The sequence below is a fragment of the Petaurus breviceps genome, unplaced genomic scaffold (assembly GCF_028583685.1).
Source record: "Petaurus breviceps papuanus isolate PSGF00001 unplaced genomic scaffold, PetGlider_PUasm1.0 177, whole genome shotgun sequence".
Lineage (NCBI taxonomy): Eukaryota > Metazoa > Chordata > Mammalia > Diprotodontia > Petauridae > Petaurus > Petaurus breviceps.
The window spans coordinates 4,601,849-4,627,082 of record NW_027185776.1 but is presented as its reverse complement, the minus strand read 5'-3'; the positions used below and the strand labels follow the sequence as shown (position 1 = coordinate 4,627,082).

Below are 25,234 nucleotides of genomic sequence, written 5' to 3'. Positions count from 1 at the left end.
TTATATAACACTTTAATATTTGAAAATCACTTTAGTATTAAACGTGCAGATTGCGTTTATTACTTGATTGGATTATCACAACATCTTGGTGAGGTAGGAGTTAATAATTATTAAGTGTATTTTATAGATGAATAATATGAGACTCAGAGAGTTTAAATGACTTGCATTTATTTATCATATTTGCCATTTCTCTCATGAGCCCCAGCATAGTGAGCCAAGAAAAGTAGGCATACTTTTTCATTCTTTTCTGTCTCCTCCAGGCCTTCATTATGTCACTATCATACAGCAATTATCTCCTCCTTTGAAGTGCCCTTCAACTGTCTAGGTTGTCATGTCTAGATGATTTTTTCCTGCCATCTTCCAACCTTCAGGTCACTTCCCTCCATTCTTTCTCAGAGAATTCAGTATATTGTCTTCCTTTCTCTTACATCCTTTGCCTTTAGGTTTGGCAGTTTCAATTTGTGGGGGGTCACCTTGTCCTCTGAATTTATTTTCTTCCATGACCTCCTTCTCTACTCTGCTTTAGTTACCCAAAAATGGCAGTCATACCTTTGACTTTATCATAAACCTAAACTAGTCCATCTCAGTGATCTTGAACTCTTTATTCTTCCTCTCACCACTCTTATGTCTTTCCATTTTCTTGATTACCCCACTCCTCCTTAATTACTCCTTCACTACAACCTCCACTCCATCTGTCTCTTCTTGCTTGTCCAGTTAATCACAAAATGACACAGTGGGTAGAGTATAAGATTAGGAGTCAGGAAGACCTGAGTTAGAATTCTGCTTCAGACACTAGCTGTGTGACCCTGAGCAAGTCACTTAACCTCTCACAGGGTCTTAGTTTCCTCATCTATAAAATGGGAACAATAATAGCACCTACCTCATAGGGCTGTTTTGAGGGTCAAATATTAACATTTGTAAAATACTTTGCAAATCTTAAAGTGCTATATAAATGCTAGTTAGTCATTATCATAATCATTCTCCTGGTCTTCCCCAGCATCCCCTCCCCTTCCTGTCTGATTTGGCTTCACTTTCTTCTTTTCACAGTCTTGACCCAATAATTAACCAGTTCATCAAAGTGCTGTTCTCTACTCTTGAGTCCCTTGCTCCATATCCTACCATTCATACCTTCCAGTCCTCACCTCTTGCTTACTCCTACTATAGTAGTGCTTTCTCTACCCTTGAAACAAAGCTGCTAAAGGAAATTTTATCATTGTGCCAACTAGTTTGGCTATAAATTCTCGTTATATAACCTTAACTGGGCCCTTAGTAATGCATGATATGCCTTTTATTCATTTTTGATTGTCTCCATCATAATGTTCATTTGTTTAGAATTTCTGTCCTACAGCTGCTAATACCTTTCCCAATCCCTCTTTCTCAGATGATTGTGCCTCCTATTTAAGTGAGAAAATCAATAACATCTACTGTAAATTCCCTTTTCTTTCTTACTCTTATTTACATCTTCACTCATATTTTGCTCCAGTCTGTAAAAAATGTGGTAATTTTTCTCCTTGCCAAGAGACTAATGTCTCTACTTTTACCCTATTCCAGTCCTCTGTTCCTGTCTTCTTCAGGAGTCCGACCTATCAGTCACTTTCATTTTTCTTTTCCATTTTTTATGTTTCCCTTATGTCTACAAATATATTCAGATTTTTCCATCCTTAAGAAAACCACCTTAAATTGAATTTATCTTTTAAATTTATTGCCATATTTATCTCCTCTCTTTCCCATCAAATGTTTAGAAAGATTGTTTTACAGACTGTACCTTGATTGATCACTTACCCATTCCCCCCTCAATTCCTTGCACTACCCTGTTGAAACTGTTCTCTCCAAGCAATGTCCCCTTAATTACAAATTCCATTTTTCTTTGTCTTTTATTTATCTTCAATATCCTTGACTTTTTTTTATAGAATTCTGAACACATGGATCACATTGGATACCCTGTCTTCCTTTGGTGTCTGTGACACTGCTTTTTTCCTGGTTCTCTAGACCTTTCACTTGTTTGATTACTCCTCAGGCTCTTTTGCTCATCCAACATACATTTTCTACTTCATAATTGTAGATCTCCCTGAGGCTTTATCTTGGATTACATTCTTTTATCTTTCTGAGATTTTTTTCTCAATAACCTCAATTACTCCCATGGTTTCAGTGATCATCTGTACATAGGGTCATAGATCCAGAGCTGGAAAAGACCTAAAAAAGTCATTTGGTCAAAGCCTCTCATTTTACAGATAAGGAAAATGAGATCCAGGTGTTTCTCAAATCTGTGTGTCCAGCCTTAATCTGCCTCCTGAATTCCATTTACCTGCTAGATATTTCTACTTTGATTCTGCTGCTCACACCTCGACCTCAACATTTCCAAAATCAAGCTCATTGTTTCCCCCTTTATTTAACCTGTTCCTCTTCTAAGTCTTCCTATTTCTGTTAAGGTTACCAACAGCTTTCTAGTCAGACAGATTTGTAACCTCAGAGTCATCTTTAACTTTTTCCTCTCCATTTATCCATGTCCTATCAGTTCTTGTAAATCTTATCTACACAATGTCTTTCATTTCTGTCCTCTCAACCCTGTGTACAATACCACAACCCTGCTTAAGACCTTCATGAACATTCCCCTCAGCTATTGTAATATCATCCTAAATTGTCTTTGTGCTTGTAGACTCACCTCTTTCCAATATATTTTTCATGTAGCTGCCAAAAAAAATCTCCCTATGACATTGGTCTGATTATGTCTAAACCTTTATGCTCAAAAACTCTCAGGGGCTCCCTGTTGCCTCTAAAATAGGATATAAATTCCTTAGCTTAGTATTGAGGGCCCTCTCCAACCTGGCTGCGACCAACCTCATTTTAAATTTTCAACTTTGTTTTAAATTACTCCCATCTTCTAGGCATCTAATGGAGCAAATATATAGTATTATATGCTGGAGTTCGTTAAGTACTTGGTTAATAAATTAAGGAAAGATGCATGAATATGGAAAAGACCTGTGGTTTTGTCAAAATAAGGAACATATGGTATGGGAACTCCTTTCACCAATGCAGATAGCAGTGGGCCTATGACTTAGTAGATAAGTCCTAGGGAACTGTCTAATGTACATAAAGGTAAAGGAAATTGACTAGGATTATATAATTGGTCACTCTTAGAGTTGGAATTTGAACACTAAGCCCAGCATTCTACTCACTATACCTCCCTATATAAGGTATGTATAACCCTATAAGGAAAGGTAATTTGGGCTAAATAAAAGGATAAGAACAAGAATGGAATAACTGATGACCATGGCATAAGGAATAGAAGCAGTATGGGAAAGGTATAATAATAAATGTATTATGAGAAACATAATGGTAGTAAAAGAAGCCTGATTTTGAAATCAGTATGCTAGAAGGAAAAATGCCAAGGAGAAGAAAAATGGGGAATAAAATAAATGACAAAAAGGGGAATATTTATGTTCATAGTCTTCTGAAAATATTTCTTTTGAAATATCATGTAAAATGCATTATCTCTCTTCAATAGAGTTTGCTTCTAGAATTTCCAGCAAAGACAGTATTTCCTTATTTATTTATTTTCTTCTTTACAATGACAGTATTTCATGAGTTCTATATCATGAACCTCATGGGGTAGTGAGTCCAAGGGTGACACTGCAGTTTCACATGGTTCAATAAAACACAATGTGATATGAGATGGATGTGCACTGAAAATTCCCCTTTATCAGCTATAGCCTAAAGGGCTGGAGGAACATTCCTTCCTTCTGATGCTTATTAGTCTCCATCTCCATTTTTCTAGTTTTTCTCCTGGACTTCCAACTCTATCCCATCTCCATCATAAAGAGAGGCAGGAACACTCTACATAGTGTAATTGCTTCTGTAATCTCATGATATTAGATGAAACTATATTACAATTGGGAGATAGTTTCCATATAAGTGGACTATCAGCGGCTTCATGATAGACTTTGGTGATAATACTTACTGTTCTTTACACACAGCATTCCATTTTTCATTTCCATGTCTTTTCCCAGGGGGTCATCCATGCTGGAAATGTCCTTCTTCCTCTCCTCTGCCTTAAGACTCTCTAGATTTCATTGAATCCAGCTCATGTGACAGCTTCTCTAAGAGGCCTTTCCCAATCCCTCAGCTGCTAGTGCTGATCTCCTACAATTACTTTGCATTTATTTTCTATATAGTTTGTATTTACTTATGTGTATATGATCCCTTTGATAGAATGTAAGCTCTTTGAGGACAGGGATAGTTTCTTTTTTTTTTTTTAATCTTTGAATCCACAGGACTAGAACAGTATCTGGCATGTAAGAGATACTTAATAAATGATTGTTGATTGATTCACTGATTGATTAATAGCATTAATATAAAATGACTTTGACTAGGTAAACTTTATGCAGCATATACTTGTAAAAAAACTTGATTAATGTCAAAATATGAGACTGATTTTAGCAACAAGGCATAACCACAATGATAGTATAATAATAATAATAATAGCTAACATTTATGTGGCATTGTCAAGTTTTCAAAGCACTTTACTTACCTTTTCTTATTTGAAATACCTAAAATATTAGAAACTACATATTATGCATTTGAGAAAAGAGGGAACCCTCCTTTAATCTGAATGAAAGATGATGACTAATACAACAGAAATGGGGTCCATGTAATTTAGAGAGGTTATGTGGTATAAAGGAAGGAAGGTACGGGTCTTAGAGCAAGGGAACCCGGGTTTGAATCGTGCCTGTGATAACTTCCTACCTGTGTGGCATTGGGCAATTCACTAAACCTCCCTTCACCTTTGTTTCTTCATCTGTGAAATGAGTGGGTTGGATTAGATAGCCTCTATCTTTAATAGAAGGGGCACTAGAACTGGACATTAGGGTCCTGGTCTCAATTCTTCTGCTTACAAACTGTGAAACCTGGGGAAAATCACTACCCACCTTGGCCTTAGTTTTCTCTTGTGTCAAATGAGAAGGCTAAATTAGACAAACTCTGAGGTCCCTTCTGAGGGCAGATAGGTGACTCAATGGATAGAATGCCAGACCTGGAGTCAGGAAGACTCATCCTCCTGAGTTCAAATTTGGCCTCATACACTTGCTAGCTGTGTGACCCTGGGCAAGTCACTTGACCCTGTTTGCCTCAGTTTCTTCATCTGTAAAGTGAACTGGAGAAGGAAATGGTAAATCACTCCAGTATCTTTGCTGAGAAAACCCCAAACGGGGTCATGAAAAATTGAACATGACTGAAAGTAGCTGAACAACATCAGTAAAAGGTCCCTTCCATATTGAACACTTTTCTTGGTGTGCTATTCCTGAAAGAGTACTAAATTTGAAGGCAGAGGACATGGAGTTGGATGCTGACCCTGACATACTAATCAGCATATGATTTTTTGGCAACTTGTTTCCTCTCTCAGACCTCCGTTTTTTTTTTACCTGCAAAATAAAAGGATTGTACTAGATGATCTTTAAGGTCCTGTCCAACTCAAAATCAATGATACTATCTATGTTCTATTTTGTAAGGTACCTGCCAACATTACTATTCTATATTTAATGCCTTTTCCAACTCTAGTCTTCTTTGTTCTAACATTCTATTACTGTAATATTATTGTAAGAGCAAGCACCCTAGCATACCCAGGATGGCTGCTAGCACAGGTTCTTTGATCTGCTTTTCTAAAGGAAAGCAACTCAAAAGTGGTTAACAATCTTACTTTAATCAAACAGTCTCTGCCCTCAGGGAGCTCATACTCTAATGGGGGAAACCACATACACATACTTACAAATAAGCTGCATACTGAATCAATAGGAAATAGTCAAGGCTCTAAAATGAAAAGAGGGGTTGGGAAAGGTTTCCTTATAGGAGGTGAGATTTTAACTTGGACTTGAAGGAAGCCAGAGAAGCCAAGAGGTGGAAATGAGGAAAGGGAGTGGCCCAAGTAACAGGGGACAGCCACAGCAAGTGCCTGTGGTTGAGAAGTAGAGTCAGAAATTAAAAGCAGACAAAAAGTACAGACAGAGAAAATACAATTCAATAGACAAACAGACAGGGCTTCTAGCCGTCTGACCATTACATACATACATAGTTAATTATCAGAGAGAGAAGCACCAACATCTGGGTTTCAAAGCTGGGGGGCTCAATGGAGGCCACCCAGAGTCTCATCTGACCAAATCATATAACTATTCCCATAAGTGAGCCCCAAAGGAAAACCTCACCTTAGAGTACACACATACACACACACACACACACACACACACACACACACACACACACACACACACACCCTTCTTCAGGGTCAGAGGACATCACAACCTTAGTGACCCACTACCTAATTACAAAGTAACAAAAAGTGTGGGCCTTTTTAAAAAACAAGCCTCCCCCCAATTAAGCCCCAAGTTCCACTTGAGGCCCATTGAGGAGCAGAGAAAATCTTCAAATTTCCTAGGCCTATTAAGGGATGGGGAAGATCTTCAAATTCTCTTACCATTACAAATATCTCTTCTAGTTCTGATGTCCTATGATTTTTATAAAGGATGTAATTTAGCCTTTTTTTTTTAAAAAGAATTTTGTGTTTTTGCACAGTGCTCCTGGGTAAACCAAACAACTTTTAAGTAAAACATCTGTAAGGCTACATGTGATATCAGAAGTAAACTTGTCTGCTTATTTCAGGATAGAGGTGCTGTACAAACCCAAGATTTTATGGTGATTGGCAGCCTTTGACTACTTTTCTATGAAGATTCCCCCAAAGACATAATTCAGATAGTCTAAGTAGAAAAAGGAAAATATGACTGTTTTTTTTTCCCCCTCAGAACTCAGAAGTAGTATTAAAGTCAGAAGCAGTCAGAAATTGCCACCTCCTGGGTGCCTTTGAGTAAAAATCTATCACTTCTATATCCATTAAATTTCAATAAGAATATGGGATTAGTGAAGAGAGCATTGGATTGCAACTCCTGTGTTCTAGACCTGCTGTACCATTCACTAGCAGTGTAAACCCAGGCAAGACACTCTTCTGTTTAGGCCTTAAATGATCCTTTCTATAAAATGAGGGTTTTGGACAAAGTGCTTTCTTTAAGGTCCTCTACAGGTCTAAAATTCTGTGATTATACTATTCCCTTCACCTATCATCAATATCTTGCTCTTTTCTGGCTTGCTCGAGTCATTTTGACTAGGATTCATTTAGAGCTAATTTTCATTACTATTAGGAACAATCAGCAGGACCTTATCTCTCCTGGATTTGATACTAAAGAGATGTCGTATGTTGACTGCTGATAGTGACAGTCACACCACCTAATGGTCTCTCTCAGTAGCCTCAGAGACATATGACTGAGAAGGACAAATGGACACTAATTGATCTCTGTGGAAGAGGATGCCAAAGAGACTCCTTGGGATGTGTCAACGAGGAATGACTAGAACTGGTCCAGTCACTGCAGCCAGGTCAAACAGTCAGGTCAGGAGTATGGACAATGTTGGTGACTCCAGGTAGGTCTAGGAGAATGGAGACCCTATCCAAGCCCCAGTATTCTGAGTCCTTAGAAGGTCTGGGCAGCCAAGCTCAGAAAGGTATTAGCAACTCTTAAGTTCCTTAAAGAAAATGAGAAATTTTTGTTTTTTAAACAATGGGGGTTAAGTAACTTGCTCAAGGTTACATGGCCAGTTATTTCTGAGTATCTGAGCCCAGATTTGATCCCCAGGTCATCCTGACACTGGAGCTGGTGCTCTTACTTGCTGATCCACCTGGCTGCCCCTGAAATGAGAAATTAATTTTTAAAATTACTGCAGTCACTAGTTTATTATTTTACTTGTATGGCTCAAATTAATCACCTTTTAACATAATTTAACAGTGTGGCTATATGCCAAGTACATTATCATTATATATTGTTGAAGTTAAGATTTCCTGGTTATGTGATAGGCATTTTAAAATTTGAATTGATGCCAATGCACAATACCTTGTTCCTGAAGATTGGGCATTATCTGAAAGAGTTTTCAGTTCTCATTTTCAACTTTACTTGACTGGGATGTAAAGGAACCACAACTACAATATTTTCTGAGAATAGAAAGGTTTCTTGGTTTTATTCCATTCTTGCTTTGCCAATAAATAATGAGCTATCTAGGGAGGAAGTATTATCAGGAGTTCCTTCACCTTCTTGAACTTCAGTTTTTTCATCCATAAAATGGGACGATAATACCTATAGTATCTGATTCACAGGATTATTACAATTTTACAAATTGCAATATACTGTAGAAATTCAGGCTATTCCTATTATTATGAGTGTCTCATTAGAAGAACAAAATAAAAGATGGATAGTTTGGAATTTCTGTAAGATATATTACTGGTGTGTTGGCCACAAGTAAACATAAGTTATTGGAACACTGTTGTCATTGTTTCTATTATGAATTTTAATAAGAGATTCTGATTGAGAATTAAGATATGATTTCCTTAGAATTTTAATTAAAGTAAGATTTGTAAATGATGACTAAAACAAAATGAAACTCTTAGGAACAATACATACTACAAAATCCTTCTTGTCTCATTTTGTTTTGCTCTAGTTGCTTCCAAGATCCGTCACCTGCAGGAATATCATAACCGGGTCCTCCATAACATTTATCCTGTACCTTCGGGGACTGACATTGCAAACACCCTGAAATACTTTTCTCAGACCTTGTTAAGGTAAGCTTTAAATTATCTTCTTCCTTTAAGAAGTAGTAGACAGTATTTTGGAATTTAATAGGACATAATGTTTGATTGACCTAAAGATTTTAACAGACATTAAAATTTTCACTGCTCTGCCAGAAGAGTCGGGACTCAATTTCTCTAAAATAGATAATGTCAGATCATAGATATCAATTTAGAATGATGGCTTGTATGGCTACTGCCTGATTTGCTAATTTAAGCTCCTTTTCAAGTGTCTGATTAAAAGTAATAAAGGTTATAAACTTTATGCCAAAGATGGTTGGATGATTATGATTAAACTGAGAATGGACATTGTTTTAAGGTCAGGTAACACTTTGGTCTGAAGACAAATCCTTCTATTGTTAATACTCAGTAGGATTTAGATATATTATTAGGATTTCCTTCCTCCTGAACAAAGAGCAGTAATGCCATGATAATAATTTTTGCACATCTGTGGTGCACTTCATTTGATAAAAGTATTTTAGAATCAGTTATTTAAATCCTTAAGGGACAATAAAAAAGTAAAGAGAAGTTTAGGTACTATTTTTCATTGTCAACTTTTATGATAAGGTGAAGAAAGTCAAGGTTCATCTGCTTCATAGCAATCATCAAGGTAGCCAGGCAGGCAAATGGGCCACAATGGCTCAAAAAATTCAGTTTGTTATTTGGGTCAATAATGTTCCTACTCTGATGCCTTGTGGTGGGAGCACCTGTGGTGTAGAGCAGGGGGGCCAAATGTGTGTCAAACAGGTGTTAAGCCTGAAGGTCACATGTAGCTACAACACTACCAAATGAGATTAAAATGTAATTGGGAAATATTTAACAAAATAAATAGAAATACATGAAAATATGGATAATGCTAATATTTGGTTTTTCTAAGTCAGCATGTGGCTGCAAGGCTTTTTATGTACAGTTTACTGACCCACCTCCCTTTCTATTTGAGTTTGTGTAGTGGAAAGGGCACACAACATAAATTCAGAGGACCTGGATTCGAATTCAGGCTCTGCTACTTGGACAAGTTACTTCCCTCTTTGGGCCTCAATTGTCTCATCTGTAAAAGGAGGGCTTTAGAGGATGTCTGAGATTCCTTTGATCTCCAAAACCATAGTCATCACTTGGGTTCTTGAAAAAGGTACCAGAGGAACATAAACAGATAGTACTGAATTGTAAAGAACTGAGGTATGAGTCCAAGAAATAGATTGTGACCTTCCTCTCCTTAAAACCTTTTTATCTGTGATTATAGACCTCACACTTGTACACCCTTCTGTAAGATAGGTGCCCAAGTGAAATGATCTTTTATTACCTCTTTTAATGACTAATACTGGTTCAATTTCTATTATTGCAAGGGATTGCATAGTGAAAATTTTGCAAGTCAAAGAACCTGACCATATTCTTTTGAACAATGTGGCCCTTGTGTCTTTGAGGTCAGGGTTTTCAAAGGGAAACTTTGATCATTTCCCTTAATCCCAGATTATGAAAGTACACATGGTAAAATGGCAAGATCCTTCATTTTAGCCAGAGCTGCAGTTAAGTACCATTGGTATATTTGCAGGCATTTCTCTTTGATTTCAGTAAAAGCTTTGCACAGATGTCTAAAGACTGAAATAGGCAGAGATGATAAACTTCATTTATCAAAATCATATCAGGAACAGATTCTTTAATATTTCCAAAGAACCATAATTTCACCAGTGTGGCATTCCCTCTACTGGTTTAGATTTTATTCTTGTTTTAATATAGTGGCTTGCAATAATTTTTGTGTGTGTTAAATATCCCTTTTGTGGTCATCTGAAACCTATGGATCCCTTCTTAGAATGCTTTTTAAATCCATAAAATGAAATATATAGAATTTCAAAGGACACCAATTACATTGAAATATAATGATGAAATATGAAAAAAAATCCATAATAAGTTCACAGACCCCAGGTTAAGAACTCCTGCTTCAATAAATTGCTTTTACAAGTTACACAGATCAAAAATTTTATTAACTTGTGGGCAGCATTGTGGTAAGCCTTTTTGAACTCAGCTAGGTTGACCCTCAAATTTACAGACACATGATCCATCACCAAGACCCTACTCAAAACCTTCCCAGCTTGGTAGAACCTGCCAGAGCTTGTGTTTCTGCTGGCATATTTGTCAAGAACCCAGGGTTTCCTCTATACCATGATGAGGCATCAAAATAGGACTTTAGAAGAAAAACCAAGAAAGGAAACATCATAATGTTACCATACTCATGGAAAAGAAATTGAGGAGAGTCCTTATATGTTTATTCAACCCATGATACATTTCTATTCAATCCAACAAATTTATTCATTGCCTTACTCTGTGTAAAGCCCTATGTTGGACATTGTCTGGGATATAATAAAGAATATCATTTTATCCCTGTCCTTCTTGAGGAGCTTATAATTTTACTTCATGTTAAAAACATGCCATAGCCATTTTCCCCCACATCAATGGCCTTGCCCTTTCCCCAATTTGAAATTTGAAATTTTCCTGGCCTTTATCAAAGTTGAAAACTCTTAGATTCCTTAGCAGCAGTCTTTGCTCTAGTGCCATTCACGCTGACAATGGATATAAAGTTGTTTTGTTTTGTTTTTTTAAATGGAATCAAAGTTGAACTGATTGGTGCTAACTTTTTAAAGAGTTTAAAATAATTTAAAAAGTGAATTCCATTCTCAGCCCACAGTTATCAATTGCAATCAACAAATACGGTGAAGAGAAGGAGATCTGGTGTGTTAATATGTATACTTTTCAGTTATTTAGCTCCAGAACCTAAATTAGTCAAGTAAATTCTATTCACCATTTAGAATGAATTCAGATGTCAAACTTGCAAACTCGTGGGAAACTTTGGACAAATTAATTTTCTTTACTATGAATATATGAAGGCAAATTCTCATCTTCCCCAATACTCCTTCAGAGGTTCTCTCTTAGCACAGAATTTTTATGAACATGGAAGGAACCTAACAGGGTGTCATGGAAAGAATACTGTTCAAGGAGTCTCAAGACCTGGTTTTTAATATCAGCTCTGCCACTAAGGAGCTGTGGGCCTTGGATAAGTCACTTCCTTTTGGGGGCCTTGTTTCCTCATTTGGAAAATAAGAGAGTTGGCCTGGATAATTTCTAAGTCCCTTTTAGCTCTAATATATTCCAATTTTGAGTGTTATAGAAGGAGAATCTCTTATGGGTTAAAAAGGAAGGGTGAAAATTTGACTGCTAAACTTAACTCTTCTGAGCAGGGCATTCCTAGCATTTTTTTTATGATTTAATGTCTAGTGTATATCTTTTAGCAAGAATTGCAGATAGGGGAAATGGTTTTGTCATTCCCAAATTGCACCATTTGGTTGGGAAAAATACTTTTATTTTTTGAAAAAACTTCACAAAACATCATAAAATCACCATAAATGATGCATTACACATTTATTCATTAGCTCTTAAGTTTCTCCACAAGTGAAAGCATTTCCTTACATTAATACATGAATAGTAATTAAAGACTGTTTTCATGGATTACTCATTATCAGCCTTTTCCTCCTACCCTCACCTGAGAATTGAATCTAAAGGCAGTGAGGGGGCAGCTCTGCTATCAGATTTATAGCCCAGATGTTAATGCTGACATCCTTCCCGCCCTGTATGTGTGCAGCTGTTATTGAAAGTGCCACACATAAGGAGGCAAAAATAACAAAGTGGAATTTGACTTGTGATATTTTAACTAACTGATCAAAGTTAGGGAAAAGATTTTCTTATATTCATGTTTTAAGAAGCATAATAGTACTCATTTTAAAAACATTGTAGTATTTTTCCCCCTCCAAGAAAAGTTGGATTGGGGCACAGGGCTTTACTTAAGGGATTGCTTTTATTTCATTTTATTGAACTAATTTTACCTGAGATGAAAAGTGCTGCTCTGTTTGTACCATTTCTAAAAGAATCCTATCCAAAAGTTAGTAATTTGGGGATAGTCTAATAATTCCCTAAATTTTGAGAAATAACGTATCTGACTCTTCTCCTGTGTGATTCTATGGGCATTTTCAGTGGAATGCAGACTCCTGTGCAAAATGTTGTACTAATAGGACTTTAGAAATAATTTTGGAGCATATAAAAATGTAATTAGTGGGTAGGTGCAAATTCCAGCTGGGGCCCAGGAGTCCTGAAAGGGGTATTTCCTTTTAATATTCCAGTGTGTTTATGGCCTTGGCCCAGATAGAATCCTACAGGATGAGACCTGATTTTCTGAGGGCTGGCCTTCTCAAGAGTACATTTAAAGGTGATATTTTCAGTAGAGATCTGTTGTTGCAAGAGAGCTCGAAGACTGGTGGATAATTTGATGCCACCCCCAAAAGATCTAGATGGACAGATGTGACAGGAATTTTAATACTGGCACATTTTTCATTGTGAACTGTTAGACATAGCAATCAAAGTCAAGCAAATAAAAAAAATCACATAAATAATTCAGCACTCTGATTACTTAAAAACAAACCACATCCACTCTTAGGTTATTTATTGCTAAGAAATATTTTGTAACTATTCTGAAAGTATTTTCTATTATTATCAATTGTTTTGCACTGGACATTGGGTAACAGAAGCCAAAGGAAACTGAGAGGTAAATAAGGCACATGGAAAACCATGTAGTCATTTATTGTAGATTGTGACCTATCTGTCAGTAAAGGGGAAGAAGAATAAATGAATAGCTGACATAGCAAGCATGCCTGATACTAACCAACTTGTCACAGAACTGTCCATTTGTACATGTAACAGCCAATCACTATGAAATTTAGTTCTGTGTAATGACTATAGAATAAGTGTAGATTAAGTTTACTTTCTATAATGAAGCATAGATAAAAATAAGTGCTTTCTACTTTCGTATGTTAAGCTTATATGCTTACTATAGAAATGCGCTGTATAAGTGCAAAGTATATCACTGTTATTTTTATAATTATATTGCCTATTTATTGTCTCTTCTTCTAATAAATAGTATAAGCTACTTTGTAAGCAAATAAAGCCCTATCAAATCCCCAAGTTTTTAAGCAGCAATTTCTTCTTTTAAAAAATTAATAAGTTTTTTAGCTGCAGTAATTTTTACTAAAATGTCTTTTAAAATGTCCAAGCTAAAAGCAAGCGAATTTATTTTTAGTTATTGATTTTGATTCCCTCTAAACTTTTTAATTTTCTAAATTATCTTTCCTCTAATTTATAGTGAGTTTTGTTGAATAATACCGTAAGTAGCATCAGTAACGAATGGGAGCATACTGTATGATGTGCAGCTATATAACAGGTGTTGCTTGCTTAACCCTTAGAATTTTGAAGGTAAATATTTAACAAAGCAGTGTTTGTATTCATAAGAGAAGATGTTTCCTTCCCCAACATGCAAAATTTAAACACACACATAAACAACCATTATCATTAGCTCACAAACATATGCTACAGATCATCAACTATATATTATTTTATAGCTTTTCCAAATGTAGCTTAGTTAAGCATTTTAGAAATATATATTATTTCTAAATCCATGTGCCTGTTTAAACTCATTATCTCAAATGATACTGACAGAATGTCATGAAACAGTATCATAAAATACATACAGACATTATTTTGATGAAATAAACATGTGATTTTTAAGACTTTCTTAACAAACGCACATGTTTATTCTTTGCTAAAACATGTTTCTGGAAGTGCCATCCCTATATTTTGCATGTTGTAATTGACTTGATCTAGATAGTCATGCAGAAAATGCCCTTCAAAGTGCCTTTGTATTGCCAAACAAAACCCTTGCCAATCTGATAGTCTTTTCTTCTTTTAGAAAACCACCCCTTCACCAAATTGCTGAACTGTAAAACATGGGTCTGGCACTGAAACATGAAACATGCATTTTTATATTTTTGCTCCTTATTAACCAGATAACACATGAGATGCAATGCAAATTATCACCAAGTCCAACCTTAACTTCTTAGTATCTCTAAGCATGAAGTATATGGCCGGTTACTAGATTTTGTAGACACTGCCTTTGTAGCAATTGCATCTTATGTGGGGCAATATCTGGTGTTTTATTATTTGTTTTATAGTGTCATTTCAATGTAATGTGCTGTTCTTTGTGTCTTTGTTGTCTCTATTTTTTCTTTGTCCCCCCAACAGCATTTTGTCCCGCACAGGGAAGAAGGAAAGCCAAGATGCCTCCAATTTGACAGTGCCCATGACCATGTGTCTTTTTCCTGTGCCATTCCCACTCACCCCATCTCTAAGACCACAGGTCAGTTCCATCAACCCTACTGTTACTCGCTCCCTCCTTTACAGCGTCCTGCGAGATGCTCCATCTGAACGTGGCCAGCAAAGTCGTGATGCTCAATTATCAGATTACCCTTCATTGGACTATCAAGGCCTTTACGTGACTTTGGTGACTCTGCTGGAGCTCATTCCATTACTACAGCATGGTCAACATGGTAAGCACCTATCCTGATTATTACAATGGATTCAGATGAATAAGTGTTAAATGTTTCTGCTATTTGGTGGTAGTGTGGTGGAGAGTTATGTGACAGAAATTGTTTTTTATTTATGAATCACTTGTTGGGGTAACATGTTTCTAAAGCCTGTTTACAGTGAAACTTTTTTATGGTATCCCCCATTCCACCATTTTAAAAAATGTATGCTGTTGACATTCTTCTACCTACTTTCTAAGCCAACTTGCATTTCATAGGAAGAGTTTAAAGATCAGATTCCTTTCAGCTAGAAAGTAATTTATTTTGAAGCAGAGATACAATGTTTATTGAATATTGCCTTGTAGAGATAAAAATTTATACTTAGTTCAATGAATCAATGAACTAGGAGTTAAGAGACTTGGGGCCTCACCCGCTGAATAACTGTAACTTTGGACATTCTTATAACCTAATTTTTTTTTTTTTTTACTTCTGTAAAGTAAGGGAGTAAAAGTAGGACAGTGGTATCAAACTCAAATAGAAACAGATTTCTGAGGGCAGCGGATTGACTTAGAAAGTCAGAAATTAACGTTATCTATAGTGTATTATGTTTTGTTTATTTTAAAAAAGCATTTCCTATTACATTTAAATCCTATTTGGCCACACTCATGGTATGTACCGTAGGCCATGAGTTTGACGCTTCTGGACTCAATTATCTCTAAGCTGCCATGTAGTTTATATGATTCCAAGAACCCTTCTCACTCTAACATTCTGTGCTTATGACTATGAATATTGACTTTAAAGAATTTTGGCCACAAATTTGATCAAAAGTGTTCTAGAATGGTCATCAAGAGATAAAGGCTTTTTTCTTGACTCCTCCTCTTCTTGGATAATGTGATTTTACACCTTACACACTTTTCTTAACCCCTTTAACCTTTCTGAGTTTCATTTCCCTAACCTGTAAAGGGGATATTACTAATATTTAGCATCCTAAACTAACAGGGATCTTGGGGGAATTCATTGGATAATATATTCAATAAATTACTCTGATATTTTTGGAGAAAGGCAGTATATAAGTAGAGGTTCTCTAACAGTTATAGCATTAATGATTTTATTCTTGAAAGCCTGATAAAGAATTTTCACTGTATAGATGTATGAGAGTATTTTTCAGGTATTTTATCACGCATTCCAAGTTAAATCTTTTAATAGTCTGTTTTGTTTTGCCATAGTATATTTCATGAATTATTTTTAAAAATTGAATTTGTAATAATGATTTGATTTTTGAATATTGTTGGTCCTTTGGGGGGGTATGGTATGACTATAATCCAAGTGGTATATTGATATACAGATGATCTACAAAGTAGATTAAAATTCGGAGTTGAACAAAGATGTGTTATTTATCAGAAATTGTTAAAATTGTTTATCTTTTTTCTTTGCTTAAAATAATCAAAGTTGATCCAAATTGCTTTCTGAGATCATGTGAATGGAAAATAGGTTTTTATTTCAAAGCATAAAGACCAGTATTTAATTCAATCAATTTTTGTTGAAACCTTTTTTTTTTTTTTTTTGCCTTTTGGAGGGCAATTGGGGTTAACTTGCCCAAGGTTACACAGCTAGTGTTTTTGTGTGGGTGTTAAGTGTCTGAGGCCAGAACCAAACTCAGCTCCTCCTGATTCTGGGGCTGGCGCTTTACTCACTGTGCCACCTAGCTACCCCCATTTTTGTTGAAATCTTATAAAACAGACAAAAGATATAATGGACATATTCTAGCTCTGGTTGTATTGGCCTTTTAGTCTTGCCTCCATCACTATCAATTTGACCTTGGCAAGTATCTTTAAATTTCTGTTCTCAGTTTTCTCATCTCTGAAACAAAAGATCTGATCCCAATCATCTAAGGTTCTTTCCAATTTTAACTGATGAAGATTTAAAGCAATACATTCACAGCTTAAACTAGAGCCTTCTTGAACAAAAAGCTCTGAAAGATTACTATGATAGTGCCAGTGATGGCATGGTTTTTCACTGTTATAAATATTGAACTAATACTACATGGTTCCAGAGTGGCCCATGCTGCTACTGGGGCTATTTGGTCATTAAAAGTCTTCTGAATTTGGGGCGTTGTTTTTTTTCCTCCTCTTCTTTTTCAGTGACTGGAATTACTTACAATACAATCTTTTTTGAATGGTTTACCCTGGAATTTCTCCCCTGATGAATTATTAATCCTTGGCCTTTAGTTTGTTCAAAATGCAGGAATAAATCTTCACTGTCCTTCAGGACCAGTGTAGCATGAATAATTTGAATAGTTGTGTTGTTATTCCATAGAATGATGGGTGGAATTTGAATAAAGAATCTTAAATTAAATAATGTAGCATTCATTAAGCTCTTTGGTGAATTGGTAGTATGGTATAGTGGAAATATACTTAAAGAGAATAGAAGTACTGGCTTGGCCATGGAACAACTATGGAACCTTGATCATAGGATGTCTAAATTAAGAGGCTATTAGTTCAACTCTTATATGTATAGTAATTCCTTCTACACATCCTTAATAAGTAATTTTTATTTGAAGACCTCGAGTCCGGGCAAAACTAAAACCTCTGAAACATTTGAAGTCACTCATTCCACTTTTTGGATCAGTGGGCAAGTCAGTTCACTTATCTGGACTTGAATCGCTTTATCTGGAAAGTGAGGTAGTTGGGCTAGATAATGTCTTAAGATTCCTTCTGGCAATGAATTCTGTGATGCTTTGAACCAAGAATAAGGGAGTTCATTGTAATAAACTACTGCTCAGGTCAGCTGCGTTCTGCTCGCTCAATCCTTGGAGAAGTTTTAATAGTTTGCTCTATGTCTTTGCTTTAAAGTTGTTTCATTGCATTAGAAAAGTTAAAAGAAGGCAGATAACTTTAGGTTCATCTTCAGAGGTAGAAGGATTTAGAAACAGAGGCTGTAGCTTCATAATAATTCAGCTGAGTAGCAGTTTAGGCCAGGGAAAGGGCACAGTCCTGGGAGTCAGATCAAGTCCAGTCAAATCAACAGATACTCGTTGTTTACGATGTGCCAGGCACTATACTAAGCACCAGGATACCAAGAAAGGCAAAGTCCCATAATCCTAATGGGGGAATGTGACATGCAAATGACTATATGCATAATACTATATATGCAAATAGAAGATAATCTCAGAGAGAAGGTGACCCTATCATTGTTCTGGCCCTACAGCATGAGGCAAGTTACTTCTTTTTGGTCCCATTTCCCTCAAATGTAAGATGAAGGGATTGAATTAGATGATATCAAAGGTCTAACATTTTGTTGCATCATGATCATGTCAGATGACGGGCCACTTACTTGGAATAATATTTGATAGAGTGAAATCATAGGACAACTAAATATTATTTTCCCTTTCCCTACCCACTAAAATACAGTGTCATTAGAATGATTCTATAATAATGAATTACAAAGTAAACTAGAAATAACTCTTAAATTATCTGCTCACTATTTTGCATTATTTGTAACAGTGTTTCCACTCCAAGCACAAGTAGTTAATTATTTAAGGGAATGCAATATTAGTGTCTACACTTTTCTTTCTTGGATTTTATGGCACCTGAGTCTCAGTTTTGGAGGCAATGATCTTGAGACACAATTTTTCATGTTATGTGACATGGTTGGATAGGTGTTGTAGTTCCCTGCTGTTATCAGCTTGATAATAATACTAGTAGGCAAATCATATAACATTTCTGAGTCTGTTGTTAAAATATATTGGAGATAATAATGTTATAGGAATTTAAAGATTCACTATTACGTAGAAGGTGATTTGAAAAGATTAAAGCAAGGAGCAGCATGAATACCAAATGTTATTACAATCACTCAGTCAATCAATAAGCATTTACTAAGCACCTATTACATGTCAGGCTCCGTGCTAGGCAATGGAAACACAAAGAATGAAACAATTCCTACTCTCAAGGCGTGATATATTATGTCATTATTTTATTCATTCATTTAACAGACACTTATTAAGTACTCGTTATTTTCCAAGCATTGTGCTAGGGAGGCACTAAGGAAGGTCCAATAAGAATAATCCCTGTATCTAAGGAGCTTGGAATCTAATGGGAGTATGTGATGTGTACAGAAATAAGTATTAAACAAAAAGAATGTGACAAGTGCATGAGAAAAATGCAAATAAAATGCTATTTGAATTCCAAGGAGAGAAAGATCATTTCTGTCTTGGGGAATCAGGGAAGGCTTCATGGAAAAAAAAAATGATATTTTGAGCTGGCCCTTGAATAATGATTAAAATTTCAATGTCATTGAATAACATTATATATACATATATTAATTCAGTAAACATTTATTGGATGTCTACTACAGTATAGCAATAGATTATGCAATTTTCAATTGAGTTCCCAATGGCTTGGGAGAAATAATGACTTATTTCTTTAGTCAGTTCATAAAACTGCAGACCCAAAAGCTAGTATATTTTATTGGCTACAAACTTAGTTACTAATTTCTTCTTTTTTTGTTTTGTTTTGCAGATCTTGGACAGTCAATATTTTATACAACGACGTGTTTGCTACCCTTTCTTAATGATGACATTCTGAGTACTTTGCCCTACACAATGATATCAACATTAGCTACCTTTCCTCCGTTTCTACACAAGGATATTATTGAATATCTTAGCACATCTTTTCTACCCATGGCTATATGTAAGTTCAAGTTCTATCTCAGTCTGATATTATCACATTTTGCAGGAACTTGAGATACAGTAACATATACTATTAATGAAAATATATTTGATGTCATTGGTTATAGGATTTCAGAAATGTAATAGAGTTACTTCACAGACTGGTTATAATTTAAAGACATTTTAACATGAATATTATTGTGGTAAAGATCAAGTGAAAGAATGAATTTTTGTAGATTCATACTTTGTCTTTATGTTGTAGGGAAAAACAAAACATTGTAGAGCACAGATTATTAAAAAATTCCCATTTTATAGATGATGAAAACTTTCTATCATAAAAATGGAAGCATGTATACCTTCTGAGATATAATTATTCTTACCTTTTGCACCTAAAAGAAATATGCTATGGTATAGAACATGCTAGATTAAAGTTAGGTGATATGGATTTTAGTCCTATTTCTAATTTGGTTTGTGACTTTCAATTCAAGATTAAATCATAAAATTTGAGTCTGTTTGTTCATCTGCAAAATGGGAACTAAGAATATGTATACTGCCTATCTCATAGAGATATTATGATGATAAAAGTAAAGGGTAGATGTAAGAACTGTTTGGGAAAATTTAAAGTGTTGATCCAGATACAAAGTATAGTTATAATTGTGGGGTTTAATTGAAGTGTTTTTCATTGCTAAGGGGTTAATATTGCAGGCCCTGCTAGAGCATGGACATGAAAAGAAAACAATATTAGGTCTCAATGGTTTTCAAAATTGCAACTTCTCTCTATATTTTTAAAAGCCTGAAAATTGATTATTATTTAGCTTCACCAGATAACTTCCTTCTCACAGAAAACATGTTTATTGTCCAACCCAAATTCAATCCTTAGGGGAAAAAATCATTTTTCATTATTATATCACCTACCTCACTAGAAACTTCTTCCTGGTTAGTAATTGGTGACTATGTATAGGTATATAACACTTGGTAACTAGATATTTAGTCTACTCATTATTTTAATGTGCTCAGGTTGCTTTTCATATATGTATATATAAATAATTTCATATGTATATATATGTGTATGTATATATACACACACCTATCTATATTTTTCATAAATTTACAAACCCAAAGAGTTGGAAGGGACCTAAAAGGTCATCTAATCCATTTTTTTTCCCTGAACCAAGATCTCTTTGATTTTTGAGTTTCACATATTAGTTAACAAAAGGTTGTATTTCAAGATATGGAGTGTTAATTTTCTTTTTTTTTCTTTTTTTGCTTTTTGGAGGGCAATTGGGGTTAAGTGACTTGCCCAAGACCACATGGCCAGTAAGTGTTAAGTGTCTGAGGCTGAATTTGAACTCAGGGGTCAGTGTTCTACTCACTGTGCCACCTAGCCGCCTCTGTTCATTTTCTTATAATTTAGGTTAAAACAGTCTGCTTTTGCTTAAATTATCCAGAGAATTGTGAAACTATCAGATTAATTGCCTATACTATCCAAATTTATAAAACCAAAACAAAAAAAAATGGGGCATCTAGGCGGTGCAGTGAATAGAGCACCCCAGGAGTCAGGAGGACCTGAGTTCAAATTTGACCTCAGACACTTAACACTTACTAGCCGTGTGACCTTGGGCAAGTCGCTTAACCCCAATTGCCCTCCTAAAAGCAAAAAAAAAAAACCCCAAACAAACAAATTTATAACTGACATGGCAACATATAATTTTATTCTGTGTGGTAATATAGTGTTATGATGGCCTTATGTGTCGATGTAAAAATTAAGAGGGCTTACAAAGACTGAGTGGCTCCCACAAAGAAGAATTTATTTCATGAAAGTTGGATAACGACCTGTTATTTTTATTTGTAAATTTACTTTGTTATCTATTGAAACTATTTCATTAAGATGCTAATCAAGAAGGGCTTCAGGTCATGCCATAATTGAAAGCACTGAGAATATTTAGTGTGGAGAAGAGAAGACTCGGGGAGAGCATGATAGCCATCTTTGAGAATTTGAGCAGAAGAATTTGAACACAAAATGAAGCAGAAGCCTGTCTGGCTTATGCCCTTTCTGTTTTGAGATTTCTGAATATGGAACCTGCTCCAAATTATAGAGTCATACACAGAATGCTAGAGCCAGGAGGGAGCTTAGAAAGCAAATTCAAACTTCTCATTTTAGAAATGGGGTAAAGTTAGACATGAAGACAAAATGATATTGGATCTTAGAGTTTTCAAAATGACAACTTCTCTCTATATTTTTAAAAGCCTGGAAATTGATTATCATTTAGCTTCACCTGGTAACCTTCTTCTCATAGAAAACATGTTTATTGGCAAACCCAAATTCAATCCTTAGAAAAAATCATTTTTCATCATTATGTTATTTACCTCATTAGAAACTACTTCTGGTTAGTAATTGGTGACTATGCATAGATATAATCTATACCAATTCATAAAAACATTTGGTAAGTAGGCATTTATGCTACTCATTATTTTAATGTTGTCTGGAAGGATTAAACTTTGTTCTGTTTTGCCCTAGAAGAAAAATCTAAGTTCAACAGATGGAAGTTAAAAAGAAACGAACTTAGACTTTGTTTACATTAGTAAAGGGAGAGAAAAATTTGAGGAAATTATTCAGTTATCTCTGGTCTAAATACATTTTACATCAAATATCCTGATAAGGCAAAATGTTTTTTAAAAACATCAATTTTGTACCTAATTGTTTCACTGTCTAATCTATTGTGCTCATCTAGCATTTTGTAGGCTGACCCCTAAGAACTTATTAAAGGCATGAGCTTATTAAAGGCATTTCTGCTGTTAGAGGTAGATAAAATAGGTAAATTTTAATGGAAAATGATTCCAACAGAGCAGGAAATAACTTACAATGGCCTACTATAGACAATGAAGAGCTGATCTGGAGACCTGAATTATAATTCAGCTCAAGACTGGATCCTGTTGTTTGCTGTGTGACTTTCGCAGGACACTTTCAGCTCCTCTGGGATTCTACATTCTCAGCTGTAAACAGAGGGGGTTAGATTAGACTATCATCCTGGTATAATGAAAAGAGGGCTGGTTTTAGAGCCAGAACACTTGAATTCAAATTTTATCTATGCCACTTAATATCTCTGAGATCCTAAGCAAGTTACTCTTCCTTGGACCTCATTTCCTTCTGAGACAAAGTGAGAGGCTTGGATCAGGTGACCATCAAGATCACGTTCAGCTCTAGAAAGAGTATTGTAATAGAAGAGTATGGGTGGCTAGGGGGTGCAGTGGATAGAATGCTGGGCCTGGAGTCAGGAAGACAGCTTCCTGAGTTTAAATTTGGCCTCAGACATGTAGCAGTTGTGTGGCCTTGGGCAAGTCATTTAACCCTGTTGGCCTCAGTTTCCTCATCTGTAAAATGAGTTGGAGAAGGAAATAGCAAAACACTCCAGTATCTTTGCTAAGAAAACCCCAAATGGGGTAACGAAGAAATGGACATGACTGAAAAACAACAAATAAAAGAGTTAAGTGATCTGGCTTCAAATCTCCTCTCTGTGACCTTGAACTAATCATTAACCCTCTGGGTTTTGGTTTTCCCATCTGTCAAATAGTGATACTTGCACCACTTACCTTACATGGTTGTTGTGAGGAAAGTTTTTTGTTAGTCTTTAAAAGCCATCTAAAAGTGAGCTGCTATCTGGTATTAGCTGTGTGATTCTGGACAAGTTATCTCATTTCTCTGGGCTTGCATTATTCTGTCTGTAAAATAAGGGATAAGAAAATATCTAAGGTTTCTTCTGGCTCCAAAACCCCATGATGATATCTTGATTTTATTAACTTATCTGTAAAAAAACTTGTCTACATGTAACTTTCCCTTTTCCTGTAATTAACATTCATTTCAATAGTACATATATCTATGTTAATCAAAGATTCTTCTTTAGATCTAACTGAAGTAGTTTGACAATTGGCATTCATTCCACTGGTTTTTAAGATCTTTGAAAATGTTCTTCTGAGCCATTGATAGAGTCAAACTGTGAGGAGCTGACTCCTCATACATCTGTCACATTTGCTGTTTCCTATCTCAGGCAGTTATACAAAGACTCAGACCAAAAAGGGAAAAAGGAATCCTACAACAGAAATTCTACTAGAACTGGAGATTGGGATTGAGGTCAGGAGAGTGGAGGCTGGGGTAATGAAGGGGAATGTGTGCCCAATGGAAATTTGGACAGAAACAAGATATTAGTGTTTTATTTTTTTATGAATTTTTTGAGACCAAAGGCAGTGAGAGGCAATATGGAACAGTGGCAAGAGCCCTGGATTAGAATTAATAATGATAATAATAGTTCCCATTTCTGTAGCACTTTAGGTATATAAGAAGGTAGGCAGAGGACAAAGGGCTTGGCTAGGATACTGAGAGACAACATGATGTACAAGAAAGAGCCTTGATATTAGAGATAAAAGATAAAGCATCATGCCCCAAATCTGAAACTTATTACTTGTGTTTATTAGCTGCTACTCACTAGCTGTGAAGGTAACTAAGCTGTTCACTTTCTATGAGCCTTAGTTCTCTCATTTGTAAAATGAAGTTGTGAAGTAACATGGCATAGTGGATAGAGGGCTGACCTTGGAGACAGGGAGACCAGGATTTAAGTTTTACACTTGATAGATAATAGCCGTGTTACCATAGATACATCTTTACCTTCTCAATGCCCAAGTCAATTCTCTTAAGATTGTAAATTATAGACCAGTTGGCTAGATTGGCACTAGTGCCAATCTGAACCAGTGGGGGAAGTTTCTATATCAGGATAAAATCATAGATCTACCTCTCTCCTTGAATGGGTGATTATAAGTTGTAGTTTCCTTGATGGAATTATTTGAGATTTACTGCTTTGCAAACTTTAGAGTTCTACAGAAATGTGAGCCTTGGTTATATATCTGATTTTGAACTCTGAGTAATCTTGGGCATAGCACTCCTCCATCTTTCTGGGCTTTACCCCATTTCTAAAATGAGAAGTTTGAATTTGCTTTCTAAGCTCCCTCCTGGCTCTAGCATTCTGTGTATGACTCTATAATTTGGAGCAGGTTCTATATTCAGAAATCTCAATAGAGAAAGGGCTTAAGCCAGATAGACTTTTGCTTCATTTTTGTGATGTTCCCAAGGCTGATATAAAGATAACTAATTTCTCAGATGTAAGAATGCACACTTATGGGTCCAAAGTGTGAAGGTCTGTTCTTTAAAGTGGATCTAATAAGTTACTGGCAGCTCTTGAAAGTTAAAGAGGATAACAGTGGAGACAAGGGGCAGAGCCAAGATGGCGGAGTAGAAGCACGACCCTCCCGTGGCTCCGGCTTCCACCCTCCCCAATCCATGTAAAAAGGGGACTCTAAACAAACTTTGGAGCTGCAGAACCCACAAAATGACACAGAGAAGCTAACCTCCCACTGAGAACAGCCCGGCAGGCCGGCAGGAATCGGCCAGCGCAATGCTCTGGGAGCCAAGCCCAGCACCACACCGAGGCTTTAGCCCCAGGGCAGGCCTGACCAGCCGCCAGCCAG

General features: G+C 35.9%; 1 protein-coding gene across 1 annotated transcript in view; it reads left to right on the top strand.

Moving 5' to 3' along the window:
- The window catches only part of UNC79 (unc-79 homolog, NALCN channel complex subunit), a 345,437-nt gene that overhangs the window by 21,435 nt on the left and 298,768 nt on the right, over window positions 1-25,234 (top strand). Inside the window, exons 2-4 of the mRNA XM_069086022.1 lie at window positions 8,527-8,647; window positions 14,771-15,075; window positions 19,569-19,739. Of these exons, the coding sequence (XP_068942123.1) occupies window positions 8,527-8,647; window positions 14,771-15,075; window positions 19,569-19,739 (597 nt within the window). The remainder of the gene's footprint in view (window positions 1-8,526; window positions 8,648-14,770; window positions 15,076-19,568; window positions 19,740-25,234) is intronic.